The sequence below is a fragment of the Argopecten irradians genome, chromosome 8 (genome assembly GCF_041381155.1).
Source record: "Argopecten irradians isolate NY chromosome 8, Ai_NY, whole genome shotgun sequence".
Taxonomy (NCBI): Eukaryota; Metazoa; Mollusca; class Bivalvia; order Pectinida; family Pectinidae; genus Argopecten; species Argopecten irradians.
The window spans coordinates 43,641,879-43,666,795 of NC_091141.1; the positions used below are offsets into that span (position 1 = coordinate 43,641,879).

Consider the following 24,917-nt stretch of genomic DNA (forward strand, 5'->3'; position numbering starts at 1 on the left):
GGATTCACACAGTTTGCAAACAAAATTTCTTTCATACCCCGATGAAATTAAAAAATAATGACATCAATCAAGGACGTATTATAAATCCTTGCATCAATGCTTAAATAATTCACTTTTCTTTGTTTCCATACTAAATTTACGGCAAGTCAAGTTACTTTTTATTCTATTAATTCCGATATCAGAATTAAATTTCCGTTATCTAATTTCCGATACCGGAAATTCTAACTCCTCTATATCGGAAATTTTATTTTTTCATATCAGGAATAAGAAAAACATTTTCCATATCAAAAATTCTAATTCTGATATGGGAAACTCTATTTCCGATGCCAGAATTAGAATTTCCGATATGGGAAATTTTGTGTATATCTATCACAATGGTGTGTTAAATGGTTAATTTCTTTCCTATGGTCATAAGGTATTTGCATATGCAAGGAGACCATAGAATCATACGCCTAAATTAGTCAATGCCAATGCAAGGTGCTCTGTGGCAGCAAATACTATACGAGTTATCTACCTTTAATAAATTCGCTTTTCAAAATGTACATTTTGTGTAATAAATACCAATTAATATTATAAAAATACATTCAAAAGTTTAATCAAGTTTTATTCTAACAGGTATAACTATACGAAAAGCAATTAGTTCCACTCGTTAGTTTTAATTTAAGGATAATTCGAAAAGCTACCGACGGAGTAAGGAATCACATTGGAACAGCCAATGAAAATACCTTGATCAACGTTTCAATGGGCCTCCAGCGGCTTGCTTAGGTAGGCTATTGGTCAGCATTGTTTGAATCAGCGGACGGCAATTAACAATACCTGTAATCGGTGACATGCGGAAGTAGGTAAGTAATCGACACGCACATACGGATATTACCCATGATTTTAGTGAAATTCAAAATATTGGATTAGGCCTACAAGTGGTTGAATCCGAAGAATTCAACTTGTCAATCAACATTAGACAATTTTGCAACGACGTCGACCAATACATTGGATTATGAGACCAGAGTTTTTACACATTTCGTCAGCGTTCAATTCAAATGAAGACAAGAAGTAAATGATATGTTTACTGTGCAGGTAAAAAAACCATGAACGTATTATGTTCGTGGAATTCAAGGATTTGTAAAGGTGTGTCTGTGACCCGGATTTAGAGCAGCTTTGTTTACGATTTTCACCTGTGCTCGTCGGCCATATTTGATTGATAAAATATGGCGGCGTCGGTGCATTCCTTGTAAACGGAGTCACGCCGAGAATGTGAGGGCTGGTTGTGAAATGTAGGTAGCCTAGTTTTGTAGACATGTGTGCCCATTTCCTGTCTGCTGGAGTTCCATCACAACATCAACAGTTATGTTGGTTGTATCTAACCTCGTACACACATGTGGCCCCTCCTTTTGGAGTCTCATCGATGATTGCTCGGCTTTCCGAGAGGAATAACATAATAAGATTTGAAAGATCGTAAACATATGTAGCTAGTTCTACCAAGGTTTATTTTGCATGATCAGTCATCTGTAACTATACAAAGTTCACAACCCTGCATATGCGTATATTTACATTTTCACTCCTACTTGGCATTTATCAGTCTATGAACTGTTATCCGCTTATTATGACCTCATTTTCATTATATTTACATTTTCACTGCAGTCCCACTATGTAACCTTAAAAAGCGCAGTTGGCAGTCATGTAGACTATGAACCTCAATCACTAATTATGACGTCATTATAATTGTGACATTATGACGTCATTATAATTGTGACATCACAATTATCGTGCCAGTGCCAGCTGTTCCATCCATGACGATAAGGAATGAATAATTCATTATAGATTCAAAATCCCTTGGTATTTCAATATAAATTGTAACCAAATGTAAATATAAGCATCGAACGTCTTTCAGTTGGCATTCATAGCCAAAATGAATTTCAACTGGAAAGAGGCAAATCCAACATGAAGCGCTAGCGTGCTTCATGGAATTTGTCTCTGTCCAGTTGGCATTCATATTGGTTATGAATGCCAACTGAAAGAAATTCAATGTTTAAGTGACTTCACAATTGTCATGCTAGCAATCACCAAATATACCTGTTTATTTTTAGCCCACCATCATCGGATGGTGGGCTATTCAAATCGCCTTTCGTCCGTGGTCAGTGGTCCGTCCGTCCGTCCTTCCGTCCGTTAACAATTCTTGTTACCGCTATTTCTCAGAAAGCACTGAAGAGATCTGTCTCAAATTTCACAAGCAGGTTCCCCTAGGTCCGTAGTTGTGCATATTGCATTTTTGGACCGATCGGTGAACAAGATGGCCTCCAGGTCGCCATCTTGGATTTTAATAGTTGAAGTTTGTTACCGCTATTTCTCAAAGTATTGAAGGGATCTGTCTCAAATTTCATGTGTATGTTCCCCTAGGGGTCTAGTTGTACATATTGCATTTTTGGACTGATCAGTGAACAAGATGGCCGCCAGGCCGCCATCTTGGATTTTAATAGTTGAAGTTTGTTACCGCTATTTCTCAGAAAGTACTGAAGGGATTTGTCTCAAATATCATGTGCAGGTTCCCCTAGGGCCCTAGTTGTGCATATTGCATTTTCGAACTGATCGATGAACAAGATGGCCCACAGGACGCCATCTTGGATTTTGACAATTGATATTTGTTACCGCTATTTCACAGAAAGTGCTGAAGGGATCTGTCTCAAATTTCATGTGCAGGTTCCCCTAGGGCCCTAGTTGTGCATGTTGCATTTTCGAATAGATCGGTGAACAAGATGGCCGACAGGCCGCCATCTTGGATTTTGATAGTTGAAGTTTGTTATTGTTATTTCTCAGAAAGTTCTGAACCAATCTGTCTGAAATTGTATATGTAGGTACCCCTAGGGCCTTAGTTGTGCAAATTGCATTTTTTGACCGATCGATGAACAAGATGGCCGACAGGACGCCATCTTGGATTTTGACAATTGATGTTTGTTACCGCTATTTCTCAGAAATTACTGAAGGGATCTGTCTCAAATTTCATGTGCAGGTTCCCCTAGAGCTCTTGTGGTGCATATTGCATTTTCGAACTGATCGGTGATCAAGATGGCTGACAGGCCACCATCTTGGATTTTGATAGTTGAAGTTTGTTACTGCTATTTCACAGAAAGGACTGAAGCAATCTGTCTCAAAATGTATATGTAGGTTCCCCTAGGTTCCTAGTTGTGCATTTTGCATTTTCGGACCGATCGATGAACAAGATGGCCACAAGGCCACCATCTTGCATTTGCTAGTTGAAGTTTTTTTCCACCTTTTCTCAGAAAGTTGTGCAGGTTCCCCTAGGGGTTTAGTTGTGCATTTTCGGACCAATCGGTCAGCAAGATGATCGACAGGTAGCCATCTTGGATTTTGATAATTGATGTTTGTTACTGCTATACATCTCAGAAAGTACTGAAAGGATCTTTCTCAAGTTTCATATAAAGTATATAGTAAAAGTTTGAAAAGCAGGGAAAAGATCCCTCTTTCTGTTGTCAGATATAGATCATTCTTTGGTGGGCGCCAAGATCCCTCTGGGATCTTGTGTTCATTATAGATTGGAAATCTCTTGAGATTTTATCATAAAATTGATATAAATTGTTAAAATTATAAGCCACACTTCATGGTGAATTTACCTCTGTCCAGTTGGCATTCATATTCTATGAATATTAGATGTTCAATGCTTAATTCATATTCTTCATATTCACTGCTACCCCACCATATAGATGTTTTTTTCTAATCTGATTTAACAAACTGTATAAGATGTGACAATGGGAATACTCTCAGTTGACCTACAGATAAATTATCTATTATTTAGTAAATGATACAATACAGATCATGCTGTATAAATGTCACTAGGTATCCAGAAACATCCCGATTAACACGCCAGGGCTCTAATGGTTAGTTAAAAAACCATGTAACACGTGTCAACATTTCAGCTTCATAAGAATGAAAGTTTAAAACTTACCGGTATGATGGTTTACTGGGCTCATGCTTGTGAAAGTGATTTTTTCTCTTTAGCAAATAAGAATTTCATTTAGCATTCACAGCATTTCTAAAGGGTTTGTGACATAATTTCCTGTTTTAACATTTTCTGATAGCTTGACTACATAAATGCCGACTGACATAGGTTTCCCAACACTCCGCTAAACTGTTTATCTACATTAAGACAAGAATGGGGAAATTGCAGTCGCCTGATTTTTTTGAATGAGTTACAAGGTCACTTAACACCAGCACATCATCTGGTTCACCTTGGCTACTCTGTGCTATATATGTGTCAATAGAGGTAACCATCAAACATTGCAGCACTATCTTGTTAAATTTTGTCATGGAAAGAAATGAAAATGATACTCAGTCACATTGTTAACTTGTTAATAAACATATTGCTGAACTAATTGTAATTAGTAAAAGATCAACAATAACATTTATAAGTCCATGGGTTAATTATACAAGCATGTTGTTGTCACCAAACATTTCAGATACGTCTAGTATATATATCAAGAGTTTCAGATGTAAATCCATAACCTAATCAATAATCTATGATTTTAAAGTCATTTATCTTCAACCTTTAAGAAGTTTCTATATATATATCTGAATAATATCATGTTCTTTGCTTAGAAATATTGGACATTTTAATTCAACTGAAGGCTGTGGTAGTAACTATAGTCATATAAGTATACTGTTACCAAATAAGCAAGTTTTCCCCCTTAATTCGCTCTCAAGGTATTGTGGGATTGCGCAAGTTGTGAGTACATGTTTAGATGGTTGTCATGAAGTACATTATTTCGCGACAAATTATACCACGGACGGTGCAAAGCAATAAACATTTATATTGATTTGGTTATTTACAAACACGTATCAGAAGGCTGCCAAGAAATGATCCATGATGTGTGTGTAATCAGCTTTTACATAAGAATACAGCAGTCAGGGCAAGTAAATGGGAACTTAGTCTCGTACGAGGCCTATCAGGCAGGCAAAGCAAGTTTTCAATATAATATATGTGTAATGACCCCATGTTGTGGAGGAATCATACAGACAGCAATACTAGTAGGATCAAAATAGCAACTTATATGAAACAGAAAGTTTTATAAAATCTTCAGAGTTCTGTTTGCACTTGACAAGGTGAAATGCCTGTTTGAAGTGTACATGTCTCGCCAGTCGCTGTAAGTGTATAGCCATGTGGAAATAAGCGATTGTCATTGACAGTGTAAGTGAAATGTTATAATGACTTGAAGCATGCACTTAAATTGTCAGGACTTCATTAAGAGGCCATTGTCAGTTTGTTCAGCTAGCCAATATAGATTTGTTTGATTGTCCAGCTAACCACTGTAGATTTGTTTGATTGTCCAGCTAACCACTGTAGATTTGTTTGATTGTCCAGCTATCCACTGTAGATTTGTTTGATTGTCCAGCTAACCACTGTAGATTTATTTGATTGTCCAGCTAGCCAATGTAGATTTGTTTGATTGTCCAGCTATTGCTAACCACTGCAGATTTGTTTGATTGTTCAGCTAACCACTGCAGATTTGTTTGATTGTCCAGCTATTGCTATCCACTGTAGATTTGTTTGATTGTCCAGCTATCCACTGTAGATTTATTTGATTGTCCAGCTATCCACTGTAGATTTATTTGATTGTCCAGCTATCCACTGTAGATTTGTTTGATTGTCCAGCTATCCACTGTAGATTTATTTGATTGTCCAGCTATCCACTGTAGATTTGTTTGATTGTCCAGCTAACCACTGTAGATTTGTTTGATTGTCCAGCTAACCACTGTAGATTTGTTTGATTGTCCAGCTAACCACTGTAGATTTGTTTGATTGTCCAGCTATTGCTATCCAATGTAGATTTGTTTGGTTGACCAGCTAACCACTGTAGATTTTTTTGATTGTCCAGCTAACCACTGTAGATTTGTTTGATTGCCCAGCTTACCAATGTAGATTTGGATGATTGTCCAGCTAGGCAATGTAGATTTGTTTGATTGTCCAGCTAACCAATGTAGATTTGTTTGATTGTTCAGCTAGGCAATGTAGATTTGTTTGATTGTTCAGCTATCCAATGTAGATTTGTTTGATTGTTCAGCTATCCACAGTAGATTTATTTGATTGTCCAGCTAACCACTGTAGATTTGTTTGATTGTCCAGCTAACCACTGTAGATTTGTTTGATTGTCCAGCTAACCACTGTAGATTTGTTTGATTGTCCAGCTATTGCTAACCACTGCAGATTTGTTTGATTGTTCAGCTAGCCACTGTAGATTTATTTGATTGTCCATCTAACCACTGTAGATTTGTTTGATTGTCCAGCTATCCACTGCAGATTTATTTGATTGTTCAGGTAACCACTGCAGATTTATTTGATTGTCCAGCTAACCACTGTAGATTTATTTGATTGTCCAGTTAGCCAATGTAGATTTGTTTGATTGTCCAGCTATTGCTAACCACTGTAGATTTGTTTGATTGTCCAGCTAACCACTGTAGATTTGTTTGATTGTCCAGCTAACCACTGTAGATTTGTTTGATTGTCCAGCTATTGCTAACCACTGTAGGTTTGTTTTATTGTCCAGCTATTGCCAACCACTGTAGATTTGTTTGATTGTCCAGCTAACCACTGTAGATTTGTTTGATTGTCCAGCAAACCAATGTAGATTTGTTTGATTGTCCAGCTAACCACTGTAGATTTGTTTGATTGTCCAGCTAACCAATGTAGATTTATTTGATTGTCCAGTTAGCCAATGTAGATTTGTTTGATTGTCCAGCTATTGCTAACCACTGTAGGTTTGTTTTATTGTCCAGCTATTGCCAACCACTGTAGATTTGTTTGAATGTCCAGGTAGCCAATGTAGATTTGTTTGATTGTCCAGCGAACCAATGTAGATTTGTTTGATTGTCCAGCTAACCACTGTAGATTTGTTTGATTGTCCAGCTAACCAATGTAGATTTGTTTGATTGTCCAGTTAGCCAATGTAGATTTGTTTGATTGTCCAGTTAGCCAATGTAGATTTGTTTGATTGTCCAGCTATTGCTAACCACTGTAGGTTTGTTTTATTGTCCAGCTATTGCCAACCACTGTAGATTTGTTTGAATGTCCAGGTAGCCAATGTAGATTTGTTTGATTGTCCAGCGAACCAATGCAGATTTGTTTGATTGCACATGCTATATAGCTAGTGTTCTATATATTTATTTACCTTGCGTGATCAGTTCATCACCTGCTTTGATGTTGGACTCCAAAATCCCAGAGAAAAATCACCAACCAATGTCTCGACCCAGCAACCAAGAGGTGAAGGGGTTTATTTATCTTATATATGTTGATTTGAATACATGCATACACCTCGTTTTGGAATCTTGAAACCCCTGTATTTGTATTGGTTGTAACTTCATTGCCTCTAACATAAAGTAAAAATTCTTTGATATCTTATTGATCAGTAGGATGTAACATGTAGGAATGATTTCCAAAGTTGTTACAGAATTGTTTGTTGATCATTAGATATACACAGGTTTAAGGCATTATGTAATACTACGATAGGAAGTGAGGTTTTGTGATTACAAGCACATTTTTGTGCCTCGTGGGTGTGTAATGCTCCAGGCTCTTTCTACTTTCAGGTTTCCATGATCATGGTAATAATAATAAGTTACTGTGCAAAGAAGCGACAAAAAGGAAATACAAAAAGATATCTTGAATATTTCATTGATTTACTGCTGGCTTCAGTATCGTTAAACATTAATACCGTATTTATGCCATTAGATGCCCTGTCTCCAATTAACACCCCCTCCTGGTTGTTATAGCCATGGCCAGGCGGTTTTCTATAAACATATGGTTGTTATATACAGGTGGCTGTTATAAACAGGTGGTTGTTATATATAGGTGGCTGTTATATACAGGTGGCTGTGATATACAGGTGGTTGTTATATATAGGTGGTTGTTATATACAGGTGGCTGTTATATACAGGTGGCTGTTATATACAGGTGGCTGTTATAAACAGGTGGTTGTTATATACAGGTGGTTGTTATATACAGGTGGCTGTTATATACAGGTGGCTGTTATATACAGGTGGTTGTTATATATAGGTGGCTGTTATAAACAGGTGGTTGTTATATACAGGTGGTTGTTATATACAGGTGGCTGTTATATACAGGTGGTTGTTATATACAGGTGGTTGTTATATACAGGTGGCTGTTATATACAGGTGGCTGTTATAAACAGGTGGCTGTTATAAACAGGTGGTTGTTATATATAGGTGGCTGTTATATACAGGTGGCTGTTATAAACAGGTGGCTGTTATAAACAGGTGGCTGTTATAAACAGGTGGCTGTTATAAACAGGTGGCTGTTATATACAGGTGGCTGTTATAAACAGGTGGCTGTTATATACAGGTGGTTGTTATATACAGGTGGCTGTTATATACAGGTGGCTGTTATAAACAGGTGGTTGTTATATATAGGTGGCTGTTATAAACAGGTGGCTGTTCTATACAGGTGGTTGTTATATACAGGTGGCTGTTCTATACAGGTGGTTGTTATATACAGGTGGCTGTTATATACAGGTGGCTGTTATATACAGGTGGCTGTTCTATACAGGTGGTTATATACAGGTGGCTGTTCTATACAGGTGGTTGTTATATACAGGTGGCTGTTATAAACAGGTGGCTGTTCTATACAGGTGGTTGTTATATACAGGTGGCTGTTATAAACAGGTGGTTGTTATAAACAGGTGGCTGTTATATACAGGTGGTTGTTATATACAGGTGGCTGTTATAAACAGGTGGCTGTTATAAACAGGTGGCTGTTATAAACAGGTGGTTGTTATATATAGGTGGTTGTTATAAACAGGTGGCTGTTATATACAGGTGGCTGTTATATACAGGTTGATGTTATATACAGATGGCTGTTCTATACAGGTGGTTGTTATATACAGGTGGCTGTTATTAACAGGTGGCTGTTATATACAGGTGGTTGTTATAAACAGGTGGTTGTTATATACAGGTGGTTGTTATATACAGGTGGCTGTTATATACAGGTGGCTGTTATATACAGGTGGTTGTTATATACAGGTGGCTGTTCTATACAGGTGGTTGTTATATACAGGTGGCTGTTATATACAGGTGGTTGTTATATACAGGTGGCTGTTATATACAGGTGGTTGTTATATACAGGTGGTTGTTATATACAGGTGGTTGTTATATACAGGTGGTTGTTATATACAGGTGGTTGTTATATACAGGTGGTTGTTATATACAGGTGGCTGTTATATACAGGTGGCTGTTATATACAGGTGGTTGTTATAAACAGGTGGTTGTTATATACAGGTGGCTGTTATATACAGGTGGCTGTTATATACAGGTGGCTGTTATAAACAGGTGGTTGTTATATACAGGTGGTTGTTATATACAGGTGGCTGTTATATACAGGTGGCTGTTATAAACAGGTGGCTGTTATATACAGGTGGCTGTTATATACAGGTGGCTGTTATATACAGGTGGTTGTTATAAACAGGTGGCTGTTATATACAGGTGGTGTTATATACAGGTGGCTGTTATATACAGGTGGCTGTTATATACAGGTGGTGTTATAACAGTGGCTGTTCTATACAGGTGGTTGTTATATACAGGTGGCTGTTATATACAGGTGGCTGTTATATACAGGTGGTTGTTATATACAGGTGGCTGTTATATACAGGTGGCTGTTATATACAGGTTGCTGTTATATACAGGTGGCTGTTATATACAGGTGGCTGTTATATACAGGTGGCTGTTATATACAGGTGGATGTTATATACAGGTGGTTGTTATATACAGGTGGTTGTTATATACAGGTGGCTGTTATATACAGGTGGTTGTTATATACAGGTGGCTGTTATATACAGGTTGATGTTATATACAGGTGGCTGTTATAAACAGGTGGCTGTTATAAACAGGTGGCTGTTATATATAGGTGGCTGTTATATACAGGTGGTTGTTATATACAGGTGGCTGTTATAAACAGGTGGTTGTTATATACAGGTGGTTGTTATATACAGGTGGCTGTTATATACAGGTGGTTGTTATATATAGGTGGTTGTTATATACAGGTGGTTGTTATATACAGGTGGTTGTTATATACAGGTGGTTGTTATATACAGGTTGATGTTATATACAGGTGGTTGTTATATACAGGTGGCTGTTATATACAGGTGGCTGTTATATACAGGTGGCTGTTATATACAGGTTGATGTTATATACAGGTTGTTGTTATATACAGGTTGATGTTATATACAGGTGGTTGTTATATACAGGTGGTTGTTATATACAGGTTGATGTTATATACAGGTGGCTGTTATATACAGGTGGATGTTATATACAGGTTGATGTTATATACAGGTTGTTGTTATATACAGGTTGATGTTATATACAGGTGGCTGTTATATACAGGTGGTTGTTATATACAGGTGGTTGTTATATACAGGTGGCTGTTATATACAGGTGGCTGTTATATACAGGTGGCTGTTATATACAGGTGGCTGTTATATACAGGTGGCTGTTATATACAGGTGGTTGTTATATACAGGTGGTTGTTATATACAGGTGGTTGTTATATACAGGTGGTTGTTATATACAGGTGGTTGTTATATACAGGTGGCTGTTATATACAGGTGGCTGTTATAAACAGGTGGCTGTTATATACAGGTAGCTGTTATATACAGGTGGCTTGTTATATACAGGTGGCTGTTATAAACAGGTGGTTGTTATATACAGGTTGATGTTATATACAGGTGGCTGTTATATACAGGTGGCTGTTATATACAGGTGGCTGTTATATACAGGTGGCTGTTATAAACAGGTGGCTGTTATATACAGGTAGCTGTTATATACAGGTGGCTGTTATATACAGGTGGCTGTTATATACAGGTTGATGTTATATACAGGTTGTTGTTATATACAGGTTGTTGTTATATACAGGTGGCTGTTATATACAGGTGGTTGTTATATACAGGTGGCTGTTATATACAGGTGGTTGTTATATACAGGTGGTTGTTATATACAGGTGGTTGTTATATACAGGTGGTTGTTATATACAGGTGGCTGTTATATACAGGTGGCTGTTATATACAGGTGGCTGTTATAAACAGGTGGCTGTTATATACAGGTAGCTGTTATATACAGGTGGCTGTTATATACAGGTGGCTGTTATATACAGGTGGCTGTTATATACAGGTGGTTGTTATATACAGGTTGTTGTTATATACAGGTGGTTGTTATATACAGGTGGTTGTTATATACAGGTGGTTGTTATATACAGGTGGTTGTTATATACAGGTGGCTGTTATATACAGGTGGCTGTTATATACAGGTGGCTGTTATATACAGGTGGCTGTTATATACAGGTGGCTGTTATATACAGGTGGCTGTTATATACAGGTGGTTGTTATATACAGGTGGTTGTTATAAACAGGTGGTTGTTATATACAGGTGGTTGTTATATACAGGTGGCTGTTATATACAGGTGGCTGTTATATACAGGTGGCTGTTATATACAGGTGGTTGTTATATACAGGTGGCTGTTATATACAGGTGGCTGTTATATACAGGTGGCTGTTATAAACAGGTGGTTGTTATATACAGGTTGATGTTATATACAGGTTGCTATGAAGGAGTAACTACCATATTTTCCGGAGTATAAGCCGCTACTTTTTTACCTGAAAATCCGTGGACGAAAACAAAAATCTGACCATGTTTTTGCATGATAACGTCGTGATTCACATGTGAAAATCTTTAGTTTTACTCGCCAGTTTTGTTAAGTTATACATGGACCAAATCACTATAAAAAGTGTTTAAAAGATTAAAATATGCAATGAAAATATATTAAAGATGAAAATAATTACGTATCAGATGCATGTTCATTCGTAAAATTGTTTAATTCACGGCAAATCGGCCGACTGCAGCGTGGTTGTCAGTCACAACACAATGGCGTTTTAGTAAAGTTATACATCGAAAAAAATCACTGTAAAAGTGTTTAAACGATATAATATGTGATGAAAATATAATAAAGATAAAAATAATAACATACCAGATACATGATCAATATAATAAAGATAAAAATAATAACATACCAGATACATGATCAATCGTAAAATTGTTTAATTCACGGAAAATCGGCCGACTGAAGCGTGGTTGTTTACAGTCACAACAAAATGGCGTACTGATTTCGCTATCAATTTGCTGCAGGATTGTTACCAAGAAAATAATAATTAACACGTCAAAATCATCAAATATCAATCAATAAGTTAAATATATTATTTAAATATTATGTGTGTGCAAGAAATGTCCGCGGACAGCAAGAAAACGATCTTCTGAATGACTGGTATTGCTAACTTACACACATGTTAAACTCGGTCAACATGTGTATTTCTCAGAATCCTGTCGCTGTGATTTCAATGAAATAATCAGCAATCAAGTTTATTCGCGTGTTTTGCATGTTATATAGAACATTATATCAATGATATAAGCATCAAATAGTCTATAAAACACCATTTTATCGATCTCTGTAGCGGCAAACACCACGAGGTCATAATCCGGAAGTTTACAAAAATAAGGCTTCGGTGAATTGCATCATGGGATACCTAGTTTACAAACAGTGGAAGAACACTCTAAACGAAGTCGATTGATACAGTAACTCTTTTCACAATGATATGTTTAATACATAAAATATATCAAAAAAGATATATAATCCATTCCTATGCATAACGTTACCGAAGAAAGTATTTTATCGGCGTACTGAAATATGAGCCAGAGTAAGCATGAAAACAAACTTGCACACGTGTTTCACATATGTGGGTCAACAGGGGAATTTCCCAGAATCCTGTCGGCGTGATTTTAATAAAATAATCAGCAATCAAGTTTATACACGTAAATCACATGTAATTAAGAACATTATACCGAGTGTAAAACACCGCAGAGTCATATTAAAATCATTTAATTGATCTCTGTAGCGGCGAACACCACGAAATAATATCCGGAAGTTTACAAAAATAAGGCTTCGGTGAATTGCATCATGGGATGGCAAATTGACCGAGAACACTCTAAACGAAGTCAGTTTCAGGTTAATGATACAAGCCTTGATAATATAGTATTCCTTTACACATCAATATAATAAATACGCGAAATATGTCAAAATAGAGATGAAATAAAATCATATCCATACTGAAGAAAGTATTTTAACCGGCATGCTGAAATATGAGAGAGAGAGAGAGAGAGAGAGAGAGAGAGAGAGAGAGAGTAAGCGTGAATTTGTACGGCCGCCATATTTGTTTACACACAAGTAGGCTTACGTAATGGCAGAACAAACAACGAACACAAACATGACCAAGTCCATTTTTCTAAAGATATTTACACCATAGTGAATTTTTATTTGTTATATATTTACAGTATAAGTTTACAGACATTTTTCGTGATTATAAACATCGATAAGCATTACCGTACTTCAATTGAGATCGATCGTATCAGAAACATGAAACACAGATGGTTACATGGGTGCATGGGCCTAACTTTTGGGTGCGGCTTATATTACGGTGCGTCTTATACGTGTACAAAACCTGAAAAAATCGTAAAAAAGGCCTCTGTGGCTTATACACAGGTGCGGTTTATTGTCCGGAAAATACGGTATATCGGTATCGAGGTATCCAACCCAAATTCCTGCCTGTTTTCAGTGATGTTGGCTATGCTTCTATAATTAGCCTTATCTGATAACATTGAATAAAGAGAGGCAGCATGATGACATCTGTCACCAGAACCAGGTGTATGTCGGGCCAGACTGTGTGATTGTCTAGATCTATCGTCCTCCAGTGTATCCGGCAATGTCTTTTTAATGTTTTGTAGAACATGTTCAATTCCCACCTGGATCTGTGTACAAGCTACCTACATCAATAAGAACTTTGTGATTATCATGACTTAAATATCTGTACTCGGTTTAAAGGTTTTCAGTATTGTTATAGATAAAACCTTGTGTATTTGTCATATAATGCTATTTTACAAGTTTAAAGCTGTACTGACCAGCATTGAGGGTTTACGCCTGGGAAAGTGGAGTTGTCGTTTTCTTACCAGACAGGTAACTGTGAACTGAGCAGGTAAATTAAATATATACACCTATGATTCATAGCTTGTGTGTATACATATGTGATTGTCAGATTTTGGCTGTTAATTCAAATATCCTGCATTTTTTCATTGCTGATTGTTAACTCACCTCGTCTGAAGAACCAAGGTGAGCATATGCAATGAATACCGTGGCGTCTGTCATCCATCCGTCAACAATTGACTTCTTCATAATAGCTGGCCAGAATTTGCCAAAATTTGACTGGTAGCTATCGGTATGAATTAAATTGCTGACTGAAAATTAAATTGTACAAATGGTCAAGCTGACCTCCTGGGGGCCTGAGGGGCAGGGCCAAAAGGGATAAATTTGGCTATTTCCATATACCCGGTAAAAGACTGCAACTAAGCATGGAATAACACTCATGTTGCAATATTAACATCCTTAATATTCATAATAGCGCAAAATCATGCACACCACCATATTATTTTTATTCTGTTTTCAACTTTGCTATGAACTCCTAGAAAAAAGTTTTTTAAACAGAAAAATTAGACTTTTCATCAGGGCAGATCCTTATATTAGGATTCAATAGAAATTCCAATCTATGGGTCAGCATGCATGTCCAGTGTATAGAAACTCCAATCTATGGGTCAGCATGCATGTCCAGTGTATAGAAACTCCAATCTATGGGTCAGCATGCATGTCCAGTGTATAGAAACTCCAATCTATGGGTCAGCATGCATGTCCAGTGTATAGAAACTCCAATCTATGGGTCAGCATGCATGTCCAGTGTATAGAAACTCCAATCTATGGGTCAGCATGCATGTCCAGTGTATAGAAACTCCAATCTATGGGTCAGCATGCATATGCATGTCCAGTGTATAGAAACTCCAATCTATAGCTCAGCATGCATGTCCAGTGTTTGGCTCGACAGCTCTGGATGCATATGCATGTCAGATGAGTGACCACTGACCAATAGACTGACCATCTGTCTGGTGTGTCATATACCGATAGCTGACCAGACTCATGACAATGACAATATAGCTGTCACTCAACATTGTCAGCGATCAGTCATCGACCCATGGCCAAGGACGTGCATGAACAGTACACTTAGTATCCACAGAATATGGTCAGTCTCGCACTGATGATCACTCGTGGCTTAACCCCTTAACTCCCAAGAATTTTTAGCAGAGTTCCCGAAAATCCAACATTTTCTTTCAAAGTGATTTTTCACCCTTTTGCATCAACAATTTTATTTAGAAACTTCAGATCACAAACTTTTCAAATTTTGTAAGAAAAATAATGTTTTCACATTAATTATGTTACCATGGCAACCGAAACTTTGGAATCTGACAAAAAAGTTAAAGTTTCTGACATTTATCACTCTTAGACAACGAAACTTAATTTGGGGCTGCCGCAATACGGCAGAAGCGTACCACGATACATAAATGTGATACACAACGGCTGTATTGTGATATGTATTGCAATATTTTGACCTTAACATATGTGGTGTCTATAATTTGTATATATTCCATAATAAAAACACCCTTTACATTATACAAACATACAGTGCTATGTTATGTAGTTTTACATCAATTTCAACCATGTTGTTGAGTAACAAAAATGTTCAAATATGAGGTTCTTGTTTTTAAAAAAATACGAGTCTATTTGTGAAAAACCTTGTAATGCAATAACTAAACATGATAGTGTCTGCAAATATTTACACTTTTTAACATAAATAATGAACAAATTTACGTACAATTGTCCTGGCAAAATAAGCTTACGATTGTGATTAAACTTCAAAGGGCTGATCAGCTTGCAGTGTTGTTTTGACACGTGTAGGAATTCGAAAATGGCGGCGGACGATTAAGCCTGAAATAGCTGGCAAAATCCCTACAGCCATGTATTCACATGCCTTAAATGTGTTAAGAGAATTATTCCGGTATAATATTTCAGAAACTAGCCTAATGTCATATTGTTTATATTCAACGTCATGCAAATGTTTGAATCATTTGAACATTTTACACGTTAGTTACAAACATTTGACCGACATCGGAATCGAATGAAAACGAAAGGGATACCCACATGGCTTCATATTATCGGAAAGGAAAACAAATACAACTTGCTGGTTTTGTTTTAATGACAGGATGTTTTAATTATATCAAATTAATGAAATTATGATACTAAGAAAATATATCGTAAAGAATCGGTACAGGTAAACTGTATCGCGGTAAAATATTTTTTGGTGGTGCATTGCAATACCCCAATATACCGGTTAACCGTGCACGTGTGAGTCCTAGTGATGGTATATATTGATGTGAGTCCTAGTGATGGTATATATGTATGTGTGAGTCCTAGTGATGGTATATATTGACATGGTTCGTACAGAAGATGAAAAGTGCTGGAATTTGGGGTCAGTGCTGGAAAAGTGCTTGAATTTTGGGTCAGTGCTGAAAAGTGCTGGAATTTTTCTTTAAATCCTTGAAAAGTGCTGGAATTGAAACTTCATGCTCCCAGAACACTGGCAAAAGCTCTGTTGTCAATCAATTTATCATAATTTCAGTAATCAGACATTACTTGGGATGACTTTGTTGTTTGATAAGAATGTGTAATTGAATCTAATTACTCTTACAAAATTGTACTAACAAATTGCTTGCAAAATTGTAGGCATGTTTTCTGAAAATTCTGATTTCAAGTCCAATGTAGAAGAAAAAAGTAGTGCTTGAAAATCTAGAAAAGGTGCTGGAAAAGTGCTTGAAAAGTGCTGGAATTTTGGTTTGAAAATCTGTGCGAACCATGATTGATGTGTGAGTCCTAGTGATGGTATATATTGATGTGTGAGTCCTAGTGATGGTATATATTGATGTGTGAGTCCTAGTGATGGTATATATTGATGTGTGAGTCCTAGTGATGGTATATATTGATGTGTGAGTCCTAGTGATGGTATATATTGATGTGTGAGTCCTAGCGTTTACTGATGTGAGATGTCTGGCTTTTGATATTGTCTATTATTTGAATTTAATATGATATATATATATATATATAAATAAAAAAGAACAATGTCCATGTGATGGTTTCCATATACATAAAAAAAACACAACTATAAAACAGTTTTTTCTATATATATATACATGAGAGGTGGTCCAGTCACCACCTGACTGTAAATCACAGGTGTAAATATCCTTTTATCTATTACAGGTAGGAAGTATCGAGTTTGACCATTGATGGATCAGCGATGCCTTCAGGTCATCTTGACCAGGATAGCTACATAATACAGTCCCCATACCACCCTAAATCAACTGACCAGTCATACAATGCTAATGAGTCTGCGGCCAGTATTCTAAAGACAGTCAAGGCACAGGTAGGAATTCCTGTAATCATTCATGCGTGACTGCAGCCCCGCCCCTATACACAGTAGAGTGATCGGGTCTATACCTGTACACTGGTCTCACCATGTAATTGTTATCATTAAAAGGTCATGTATTGATCAGTAAGGATAGCTTAGTGCATAAATACAAGTAGGAAAGTCAATATGGATACAGTAAATATCTTCTTAAGTAAGTCACATTGTGGGCAAGAATAAAGTTGTATTATTTTCCTAATTCTTAAACATTTAACCCTACTTGAGGCAATTTGTTACCTGTATGATGTTTTGGCAATTTAATTTAAAATGCTTGAGTAAAAAGAATTTGATCTTAATTAAAAAAAATTTTTAAAAAAACTTTGACATGGATTATAGTTTCACACAGCTCTACATTTATGCAGTGTGGAAATCTGCTTGCATATTATGTTGTCATAATCTGTTAAATGGACCATTAGTAAAAGGTTAGTCTGTATATGAAAAAAGGAATCAATCTCATGGCTAAAGTGAAATACAGTAAAACCCCTCTAACTCGAACCTGGATTCCTCGAATACCCCCTATTCGTCGAACTGGTCGTACGGTCCCGACCGTCTCCCTATATAATCTATGTAACAAAACCCCGGATAGCTCGAACAGCTATTCGTCGAATATCCCTTATTCCTCGAACAGAAAGTTATTTATCGAAAGATGTAAATGATATCAAACGATATATGCAAAGTACATTTTATCACTGCGTTCCGTATCTCGGAAATTGTATTTTGTAACTTTACTCGTAAACACATGTAACCCAATGTTACGCTTTTACTAAAAAGACATCTATAAATATAATTTCTTATGTCCGTAAATATGCTGGTTAATAACTTTATTGTGAGTATATATTTTGTAAATGTTTTAAATGATTTATGATAATTAAATAATAGAAATGTACTCCTTGTTGACCAATATGGATTCTACATTGACCTAGATGACGATCGCTTACTCTGCTGTGAATGATTTCTCGTTAGCTTTTTCAAACGCTAAATTTATGTTATAAATTTTTTGCAACTTGATATTGCTATCAATAAAAAACTTAAATAAAGAAATCCAAAATGTTGAAAGATAGGGTAATTAAAATGTCATTGTCGTGCATTGTTTGTCATAGTTTGAGACCGGACATTTTGACTGTTGATTGTGACCAACCTCGGATGAGTCGAATACGCCGTATTCCTTGAACTATTGACCTGGTCCCCTGCTGTTCGAGTTATAGGGGTTTTACTGTATTTGATAAAAAATCTTGCTCAAATAATAACCAATTTTAAATAAACGACCAATTTATAAAATGGCTGTAATAATTTAATTATAACCACTAGGCAGTACATCTTTAATGTCCTGTTTTATGGGAGAACTTTATTGTTGATAAAGAAATAATACAACTCTGATGATGATATGGTCATTCGATCAGGATACGATGGGTGTGTCAGCTCTATATAGGAAAGACTGGCTTGTATGTATTAACCTATTTAGACATCAGTATTTAACAGCAAATTTCTGTAGTGCCATCTATTACATGTATTAATCATTTTTCAATTTTTCCGTACTTGAAATATTAATGCGTTCCTATAACAAATATCAAAGAAACAAAATTTAACAAAGCATGACAATTTATTGACTCGTGCCTTATCCAGGCCTCGAACTCACGATCTACGGCACCCAATCGCCTAGCCAAACATACCTGCGCCTTCTACCACTGTGCCACATCCACCAGATATAGTTATGTCACATGTATATCTTATCTCAGAGAAAATAGGACCAGGAATTCCCGCCGGCATTCACCTGGATCCAGTGAAAATATCCAGGTGGGATCTTGGTCATATACTGGCGGGATCCCGGGGGTGTAAAAGTGGATCCAATCTTTTGCAATATTGATCATAAATAATTTTGTTTTCTCTATGAACAAAGAGGGTTGATATTTCTATACAGCACTATTTCAAAGAAAGAATTTATACTCTTCATCAAATGGGATATGTGTTACAACAGACAATTAACAAAAAGATTCTGATCATCTCCAGCCTTGACCTTCAAACGTTATTGAATTTTGAGTTATATGTATGCTGTAGCTTTGTTCTTTTTAGGTCACCTGACCAAAGGTCATGGTGACCTATTGCGATAGCCTTTTGTCCGTCGTCGTCCGTCGTGCGTCGTGTGTCGTCCGTCGTGTGTTAACTTTTTGTTGTGAACATGATAACTTGAGTAAATGTGAACCGAGATTGATGAAACTTTGTATGTAGGTTAATATTAACAAGATCTCGGACGAGTTCGAGTTTCAGGGTTGCTGGGTCAAGTTCACTGTCACTGCTACTATTTTTAGAAAATCCCTATCAGCACTCTAGCGGCTTCATTCCTTGAGTGATTTTGATCACACTTCACACCTAGACAAAGGATCATAATATCTCGGACAAGTTTGAGTGTGAAGATTGCCAGACTAAGGTCAAGGTCACTGTTACTATTTTTCGACGGTAACTATATTATAGAGTTCATGTCCTTTGTAATAATGCTATTATTGGACCTTGTGTTCTAAAGATATTGTGGTGCTTTATCAGAATTGTGAATTTTATAACCCTTGGCCTCTTTGTTTGCCCCAGGGGAGGAGGCTAAGTTTGCTATAGTTTATATTGAATACTTCTTATGTATATTTTGTTTATTTTCTACTGGAAATTGTTCAAACTTTTGATTCACATTATAACCACAAGAGGACATTTTGCTATTATGTCATTTTGACCCTGTCTCAACCCCAAAGGCTGAGGGGTGGAGCCCAGTGGGGTCCAAATGGCTTAAATTTTTAGGTCACCTGACCATAGGATGATAAAATTAGAAAGAAAAATAACAACCATATGTCAGTTATGATTAATTGTTCCAGTATGCAAATTCATCCAAGACCTCATTGCATACAGAGTTTCATCAACATCAGTTCATATTTACTTCAGCTTCTGTGTTGAATACAGGAGGGAAAAAATTAACACACCATGTGTTAAAGTTCCTCATAGCTATTATGTTGGCCCTTTAAATGACAAATTACTATTGGATGTCAGGTGACCGTTAAGGCCCATGGGCCTCTTGTCATAATTATGTAAACTTTAAATGCTACACACAAACAAAGTATTCTTCAAATTGAATGAAAACTATATATTGATGTAAATTAATGCCCCCATTTCCTAATTGTAACTCATTTAAGGATTGATTGTCAATTTTGTTGCTTGCATTGACTGATGAAGAAAGTTAATCTCGTGCAAATGAAGTGAACTGCGAAGCAGTTCATGTAACATTTGCACGAGATTAACTTTCTTCATCAGTCAATGCAAGCAACAAAATTGATAATCAATCCTTATATTTACATTAACCAATTTAAAAATTCCGCTTTTGAAAAAAAGTCAAATTATATGTGTTCGGTATAAGATTATTATACAATTTTGCAACATTGTACCAGTTATCGTACATGTATGTACAGCTACGGAACAGCCGCCAGTCAGTTCTTCTCGTCACCAAGGCAACACAAAATGTAGTTCCGAAAATAACTTCATTCTTTGTGCGTTGTTACGATAAAAAACGGAGATTTTGAAATATTTTTTTATATTCAAGAATTAATGGCTTAAATTTTATCATAAAACATTATTATGTAGCTTCAAATACAAAAAATTGCTGCGCAGTACTAGCAGTGCAGTCAATGTGTAATCCGGTCGCTCGATTGAGCAGGGGTCCGGTTTCGAAGAAAATGACGATTGTGGTGAAAATGCTGAATAGTTGGTATCTAAACATAATCAAACCTTTTAAAACTCAATTATAATTGTTATGGAATTAACTGAATGTTGTATTTCCGTCTGATAATTATTTGTAGCTGACATTTAAATATGTATTAACTAAACCTGTTGTGAAATCCAACCCCTGTGTCTATGGTATGTGATGCAGTCCAATAATCATGCTTCCGGGGCTCAATAAAACGTGTTAAAATGCGGGACTTAGTCGCAGATCACTGGAAGACTTCTGTGTTATTCTTGAATTGTGATAACTTCTCTGCTACTGAAGTTTGGGGATTAAAATTCGGTATAAAGTAAGTAGAGAAATATCGATTTGAAAAATTGGCGGTTTCCAACGACCCTCCAATGCCGTGGATTTTGACACTCACAGAATCGTTTCGTTAGGCTTAATGTCACTGAAAATAGCCTGTTTGCTATTTGAGCGTATTTTCATGGAATCTATCGTTTCTAAGCTTACATGTATGACACCGTTTCACATATATTGTACACATTAAACTATTTGCGTTCGATTATGCCTACTATATGCGATGAGTGGTGAACCTCACTGCGTTCGGTCCTAACATGACGCTAACCCAAATTACACTTTTTGAAGATAACATTGTTAAAATTTTCTTACGTGTGCTTGAATTAAGATATCTCTCTAAACATTAAACAAATAAATGCTTTTAGTTTTAATTTCATGCTTTGTTTACTTGTCAGCAGTGCATATATTTATAGGCCTAAATAGAGAGCTTTGAAGCATCCCCGGTTCAGGCTATGCTCAGCATTTTTTTACCTGGGCTTGAGCCTAATTCAGTGTGTCATCAAAATACGTGTAAAATATCTCTAGGCGACTATAATATTATATTACTGACAATTTCTAATATCACTTTATCAAGCATTCTTGTCTGTGTTTCTAAATGTACAACGGTAGGCCTAGGCCACATCGCAGAAAGTTCGTTCAAAACTGAAGCGGCGTAAAACTACAATGTAGGTCAAAATGTAAACAATGTCAAAATGTATTCTCACGCCGGTCAGAGGTCAGCGCGTGACCAAGCATCTTCATTGGGAAATGAAGTGATCGGAGTTTACTAGTTTCATTGAGGCGGAGCGAAGTGAAAATGTAAATATTTATCAATAAATGACTGTAACTCATTTATCAATAAATGACTGTAACTCATTTATCAATAAATGACTTCGCACTTTCATCATGCATTAAGATCACGCTTCAAGATTACTGGTCATTTTTTTTTTTAATTAATTGCTGTGAATGCAATCTATAATTTTTCTTTAAGGTTTTTAAAATGACTTTGGTTACATATTGAAACTAACCCGAAATATTGATATCCTAAAATTCGCAAATGAATGCACAAAACTTTGACAACCCAACCTAGTAGCTTCCATCTTACTTTTGAACTGCCCAAACAGAAAAGAGTTCCTATAAAAGAAAAAGTTCCAAAAAAGGGGAGTATTTCTTCTGTGACCAGTCGGGATCTTGGTCATGCAGAATCCCGGTATACTTAACCATTGTCCCACCCAGATCCCATTTATATTGTCAAATCCCGCTGGGATCCCATCTGGATTTTGTGTCTTGCCGATATCCAAGTTGAATTTTTCTCTTTGAAATGTATTGAGTGTAATTTTCTCGGATATTCTGGTTGTCAGTGTGGAACACAACTACACAAACATACCAATGTTTTATTAGGAATGAAACTAATTGTATTTAACCATGTTCACATAGAGATATTAAGCTGGCAAAATGTCACCAACAATGTTAAAAGATAAGTCTTATCAATTCTTCAGGAATTTATGTGGAGAGTTGTGAACAGTGTCCTAACACTGTAATGGGTAGCTCTGTTCACCTACGATAGATCAAGTAACATTCAACTTGACCACTCTTATCTCACCACGGTCTGTGATATATTATTACTGAATTAGGTACTTTGAATAGATCTTAAAAATAATTTTTTGTTGGATGTTTGTGGTTAGATAATTAAAAGTAGGGCTGTTTAACCTTCCAACCGAGTACCCACTTAAATGGTACAATGCTATAACAACAGAAGCTGAATATAGATAACAATGGTATTAAATTAACGTATTAACAACATTACTACAGTCAAACCTGTCTATAACGACCACTGAATGGAAGACAGCGGTAACTATAGACAGGTTTCCTTTATAGACAGGTTGAAGCTTTCATGCCAACCAGAGAGCCAGTAAATAAAACAGATTTATTTTAATGCAAAACAAGGTCAACTTTCCTATGTAAATACATGTCAAGGCCCAATTACTCCAAGGATTTAGTTTTATTAGCTCACCTGGCGCGGCGTCCGTCGTCCGTCCGTCTGTCTGTCCGTCAACATTTCCTTTAAATCGCAACTATAGTCATAGAGTTCTGCAAGGATTGTAACCAAATTTGGCCACAAACATCCTTGGGAGAAGGGGAACAGAACTTGTATAAATTTTGGCTCTGATCCCCCAGGGGCAGGAGGTGTGGGGCCCAATATGGGAAATAGAGGTAAATCCTATAAATCGCTACTTGTCCTAGAGTTCTGCATGGATTGTGACCAAATTTGGCCACAAACAAACTTGGGGGAAGGGGAACAGAACTTGTATAAATGTTGGCTCTGACCCCCTGGGGACAGGAGGGGTGGGGCCCAATAGGGGAATTAGATGTAAATATTCAAATTCCTTCAGAAAAGAAACAATGAACTTGTATTCAGAACATTACTTGGCATTACAAACCAGGTGAGCGATACAGGCCATCTGGGCCTCTTGTTTTACGACATAGCAGCTCACCATACATGAGTATTTTCCTGGTTTGCATGTAAACTGCATGGTACATGCTTCAGTGATTTGTAAAACCAACATTGATAAAGCTAGCATGTTATTTTTATGATAGCGGTAATGATAAGTCTTATAAGCATCCACCTCAATACTGTTTCAATACATATACTGTATATGCATGTGTTGACCTTAGCTAACAAATTCATGCAGTTACGAAATTTTGTAACCGATTAACAGACTTCTGACCAAGTAACCAGTTAACTGTTAAAAGTGATTAAGAAAAACTAGATAAATAGTGGGTTAAATGTGAAATATATTTTTCAAAAGACAAAAACATTACTGAATTGTGAATGTGTGAGCTTTTGTGCCATTTAAATGAGCTTTTAAAGGCATCCTAATAATTCTACACAATATCTGTTGAGTTTGCTCTTGTTTTGGAATTTTCTAAAAAGTCACATCGAAACATCCAGTCAGTTGGATCCAAATGCAAAACTGATATGTTTTAGACAAGATATGAATGATTTTGTAACAATGTTGTTGACACAATTTGTCAGGTTGATTATGTCATATTGTTATAAGAAATGTACTTGTCCGTAGCTTTGTATACATTCCACAACTAATGATAGAAATCCAATAGGTTGATAGCAGTCTTCTTCATAATTACTTGTTGACTGTCAAAAAACTTGAACCGTATATGATCCCTGACTGAATGAGCACAGGGTCACAGTGTTGTTTTCACGGATTTCATCGGGGTCCTGTAAAACCAGTTCAGTACGGATGAATGATCTTGAGTGTATATATGTATTATTACTACTTCCAGTCTAAAGGCTATGTGTGTATTATGGAAGTTTATTTTCAATCAACACATTTGACAGGATATAATGATCACCTGATGGTTATATAGACAGTGGCCTCTGGTATGTGTGTTATGAATGAATCGCACTCCCA

The 24,917-nt window shown here is 36.4% G+C and overlaps 1 protein-coding gene across 1 annotated transcript in view; it reads left to right on the forward strand.

Moving 5' to 3' along the window:
• Positions 1–709: 709 nt before the first annotated feature.
• Positions 710–24,917, forward strand: part of LOC138329924 (catenin delta-2-like) — a 103,741-nt gene continuing 79,533 nt past the window's right edge. The window contains exons 1-2 of the mRNA XM_069277208.1: positions 710–842; positions 17,249–17,411. Coding sequence (XP_069133309.1) covers positions 17,286–17,411 — 126 coding nt within the window. The 5' untranslated portion in view covers positions 710–842; positions 17,249–17,285. The remainder of the gene's footprint in view (positions 843–17,248; positions 17,412–24,917) is intronic.